The following is a 4,761-nucleotide window of genomic DNA, read 5'->3' as shown; positions in this document are numbered from 1 at the left end:
TCCTTTTGCGTTCAACAGTTGTCCAAACAGAGCCAACAGAGCCCAGATAGCCAAGTAGAGTTAGGTCACAGCTAGCCTGGCTGTGGTGCAATTGGTTAGTGTGTCTGGCTGGTAACAGCAAGGTTACAGGTTTGATTCCTTCCAGGCATGTCTTTTCCTTTTGCGTGCGCGCTGCGCCATTGAACCCCATGGGGTATTTTGCGTGCGTAAAACTTTACGCATGCAAAACTTTGTGCTCGGTGTTTGACAACTTGTTGAACTCAAAAGGAAAAGACACCTGGATGGAATCGAACCTGTAACCTTGCTGTTACCAGCCAGACACACTAACCAATTGCACCACAGCCAGGCTAGCTGTGACCTAACTCTACATGGCTATCTGGGGCTCTGTTGGCTCTGTTTGGACAACTGTTGAACGCAAAAGGAAAAACCATGCCTGGATGGAATCGAACCTGTAACCTGCTGTTACCAGCCAGACACACTAACCAATTGCACCCACAGCCCAGCCTAGCATTTAGCATTGTGAAACCATCCTCTGCTAGGCATGATTTCATTTTTGCACCTCACTCTATCGCATGGTCCATGGTCCAATCACAAAGCCCTGCACCCAGCATGTGTCTCATATGACTGTCTACAAGTAAGATTTAGGTTAGCAGTCTATTTAGTGTGTGTTTGGTGGTATGGTGGTGAGCATAGCTGTCTTCCATGTGGTTGGCCTGGGTTTGATCCCTGGACATGTCATGAATGTGAGTATGGTTTTGAAATACTACAGATCTCTGGAGAGAGAGAGAGAGAGAGAGAGAGAGAGAGAGGGAGGAGGAGGAGGAGGAGGAGGGCGAGGGCTGGCTGTGCTATTCATTTTAGGCATCTAGAGGGATAGAAACCCTTACAAACCTGAAAAAGTAAAATTTCGGTTGGAGACATGAAATTCGTCATTACGGGAGTGAAATTTCGATTACGATTTGAAAATTAATTACGAAATTACGAATTTGGGTCGTAATGTTAAATTTCGCATTCGTAATAAAAGCAGTTCGAAATTTCGAAAATTTCGGCTCATCTCTAGCCGTGCGCAGGGCCGCCTTCAGAAATTTTTGGGCCCCATACTGGACAAACAAACTGGGCATTTGATCATACCATACAATATCACAAATGCAATACAGAGCCAATGTTCAATCACCAACAAATTGTACTCCTTTCTTTTACAAAACATAAAATATGCACAGTTGCCATTACTGAAAATGTACTGAAACTTTTGAATGCTATAAAATCACCACAAAATAGTCAAACAACCACAGTCTTCAAAGAAAAAATGCATAAGCACTATGTAATTGGGGAAAAAATTCTCTAGACTGGGTTCACACCGTCACAAAAAAAATGTTGAGTTTATCGAAACAAAACTGATGCAAACGGATTCTATGCAAAGAAAAAAAATTGTTTACATCAATCCGTTTAACAGATTTGTTAATTCTGTTCTGACGCAGAAAAGCAAGTTTAAGCCCTGCATGATAATTCCAGATCGGCTGGCTCCATGATGGGTATACCGAGCGGGAGGCGACGTGGAATGAAACGGAACTCATGGATGAAAAACTGATGCTCCAATGTTACAAACAGATCAATTTCAAACTGAATCAGATCAGTTTTTACAGAATCAGTTTTTGATAGGTGCAGTTTGAACCCAGCGTTAGTAAATTTACATCACAAAAGAGTCTAAAAATCCCATATAAAAGGCAACAGAAAAAGAACCATCAATTTTATACTTACTTGGTGCTGTCTTCTCTTCTCCTCAGCACGGGGGCATCAAGCTTTACAGTGCAGCAAAACTGAGCCACATCCAGTGCCACTCTACAAGTGTCCCTTAAAAGTACCGTATTTTTCGGAATATAAGACGCTCCGGAATATAAGACGCACCTAGGTTTAGAGGATAAAAATCAGAGGAAAATAAAAAATACACTTTACCTAGGTGCGTCCAAGTTCCAGGAGCGTCTTGTGGACATTGCCCCCTTCCCAAGATCTCTATCTAAGCTACACTAACTCCTGCTACCTCACAAGTTACACTAACCCCCTGCCACCCCCAGCAGCTCCATTAACCACATTAATTATGCTTTTCCGGTTTTTATGACCCCCAGTTGGTAGCCAAAGAGACCCCTTTAGGCAGCCAGTGGGTCTCAGCCAGGCAGTATGTGCGGCCATTTGTTCCCCTCTAGGCAGCCAGTGGGTCTCAGCCAGGTAGTATGTGCAGCCATTTGTAACCCTCTAGGCAGCCAGTGGGTCTCAGCCAGGTAGTATGTGCAGCCATTTGTCCCCCTCTAGGCAGCCAGTGGGTCTCAGCCAGGTAGTATGTGCGGCCATTTGTCTCCCTCTAGGCAGCCAGTGGGTCTCAGCCAGGCAGTATGTGCGGCCATTTGTCCCCCTCTAGGCAGCCAGTGGGTCTCAGCCAGGTAGTATGTGCAGCCATTTGTCCCCCTCTAGGCAGCCAGTGAGTCTCAGCCAGGCAGTATGTGCGGCCATTTGTCCCCCTCTTATGCGCAGCCCTAGAGTTATATGAGCCACCAGTCAGATGCGGGTCAGTGCAGAGCGGCAGGTATGGCAGCATACTGTGGCCGCGATCGGTATGGATGTCGGGGAGGCGGCCAGAGGTCAGCCTGCTTGGCTGTAAGTAAGAGGCATGCTATTCATGCAGAGCGCAGCGGAAGGCGTTATTACCGATCCGGGATCCAGCCGACGAGTCCTCCATCTGCTTCTCTATCTTCAATACCGGCTCGCGCTGATCCCCGTCCTGTTACTTCCTGGTCTGACGCTCTCTCACTGTGTGACCTCGGTGGCTCACGTGCGTCAGGATCACACAGTGAGAGAGCGTCAGACCAGGAAGTAACAGGACGGGGATCAGCGCGAGCCGGTATTGAAGATAGAGAAGCAGATGGAGGACTCGTCTGCTGAATCCCGGATCGGTGATAACGCCTTCCACTGCGCTCTGCATGAATAGCATGCCTCTTACTTACAGCCAAGCACGCTGATCTCTGGCCGCCTCCCCGACATCCATACCGATCGCGGCCACAGTATGCTGCCATACCTGCCGCTCTGCACTGACCCGCATCTGACTGGTGGCTCATATAACTCCAGGGCTGCACATAAGAGGGGGACAAATGGCCGCACATACTGCCTGGTTGAGGCCAATATACCAGTACTAAATTGTTAAAGAGACTCCGTAACAAAAATTGCATCCTATTTTTTATCACCCTACAAGTTCCAAAAGCTATTCTAATGTGTTCTGGCTTACTGCAGCACTTTATACTATCACTGTCTCTGTAATAAATCAATGTATCTTTCCCCTGTCAGACTTGTCGGCCAGTGTCTGGAAGGCTGCCAAGTTCTTCAGTGTTGTGGTTCTGCTATGAACTCCCCCTTCCAGGCCCCTCTATGCACACTGCCTGTGTATTATTTAGATTAGGGCAGCTTCTCTCTTCTCTTTTACAAGCTGGATAAATCGTCCTCTGAGCTGGCTGGGCTTTCACATACTGAAGAATTACAGACAAGGGCAAAGCTGTTTGCAGGAAGAAATGAGCAGCCTGAAACTTCAGTGCATGAGAACAGGGGGAAAGAAACACACAAATGATCTCTTGAGATTCAAAAGGAAGGCTGTATACAGCCTACTTGTGTATGGATGTATTTTCTATGTGTGGACATACTGTACATCAACCTTCTTCCTGTTTTGGTGGCCATTTTGTTTGTTTATAAACAAACTTTTTAAAACTGTTTTTAACCACTTTTAATGCGGCGAGGAGCGGCGAAATTGTGTCAGAGGGTAATAGGAGATGTCCCCTAACGCACTGGTATGTTTACTTTTGTGCGATTTTAACAATACAGATTCTCTTTAACATTTGGAATATAAGACGCACTGACTTTTTCTCCCCACTTTTGGGGGAGAAAAAGTGCGTCTTATATTCTGAAAAATACGGTAAATTAAAACAAAATATTCTTAAGTTTGATAGATAACCTAGAGTCCTCCCATAAATAGTATAGGTAGCCAGGAGTCCCTGTTAGATAGTATAGGTAGCTGGATAGCTGGAGTCCTCCTTTAGATAGTATATGTAACCTGGAATCCTCCCTTACATAGTATAGGTAATCTGGAGTCCTCCCTTAGATAATATAGGTAGCCTGAGTCCTCCTTTAGATAGTATAGATAGCCGGAGTCCCTGCTGTTAGATAGTATAGGTAACCTGGAGTCCTCTTTTAGATAGTATAGGTAACCTGGAATCCTCCCTATTGCTGGGCATACACGGAATAGATTATACGCCGGATCGAGCCGCTGGCTCGATCCCGGCGCATCCCCACTCGTCCCCTGAATCGATCCCTGCACGGGTGCTTCGTTATCTTTCACTCGACTCCCCGCTATTGTCCACCCGCGGGGATCGAGGGGGGGGTCATCGGATCTGTTGGAAATTATCAATCGAGCCATCAGCGGCTCGATTGATAAGAAAGAAACTGACCGTGTATTCCCAGCATTAGATAGTATAGGTAACCTGAAATCCTCCTTTAGATAGCGTAGATAGCTGGAGTACTCCTTTACATAGTATAGGTAACCAGGAGTCATCCCTTAGTATAGATAACCAGGAGGCCTCCTTAAGATAGTATAGGTAGACCACAGCCCCCGTTAGATAGTATAGATGACACAAAGTCACCCATACATAAGATATGTAGCAAGGAGGCTGCCATATTGGGCAGCATGTTGACGTTGTGGTTAGTGCTGTCGCCTTGCAGTGCTGG

The 4,761-nt window shown here is 46.2% G+C and overlaps 1 protein-coding gene across 3 annotated transcripts in view; it reads right to left on the bottom strand.

Annotated features, from left to right (window-relative positions):
- The window catches only part of LOC137534115 (pancreatic lipase-related protein 2-like), a 107,725-nt gene extending 104,935 nt beyond the window's left edge, over positions 1-2,790 (bottom strand). The window contains exon 1 of one of the 3 annotated variants that reach the window (XM_068255485.1): positions 2,701-2,790. In XM_068255485.1, coding sequence (XP_068111586.1) covers positions 2,701-2,731 — 31 coding nt within the window. In that variant the 5' untranslated portion in view covers positions 2,732-2,790. The remainder of the gene's footprint in view (positions 1-2,700) is intronic. The other 2 variants (XM_068255482.1, XM_068255481.1) reach the window with 2 other exon arrangements.
- Positions 2,791-4,761: the final 1,971 nt, after the last annotated feature.

Source organism: Hyperolius riggenbachi, chromosome 10, assembly GCF_040937935.1.
Source record: "Hyperolius riggenbachi isolate aHypRig1 chromosome 10, aHypRig1.pri, whole genome shotgun sequence".
In the NCBI taxonomy this organism is placed as follows: Eukaryota; Metazoa; Chordata; class Amphibia; order Anura; family Hyperoliidae; genus Hyperolius; species Hyperolius riggenbachi.
This window is presented reverse-complemented; position numbering and strand designations above follow the sequence as displayed.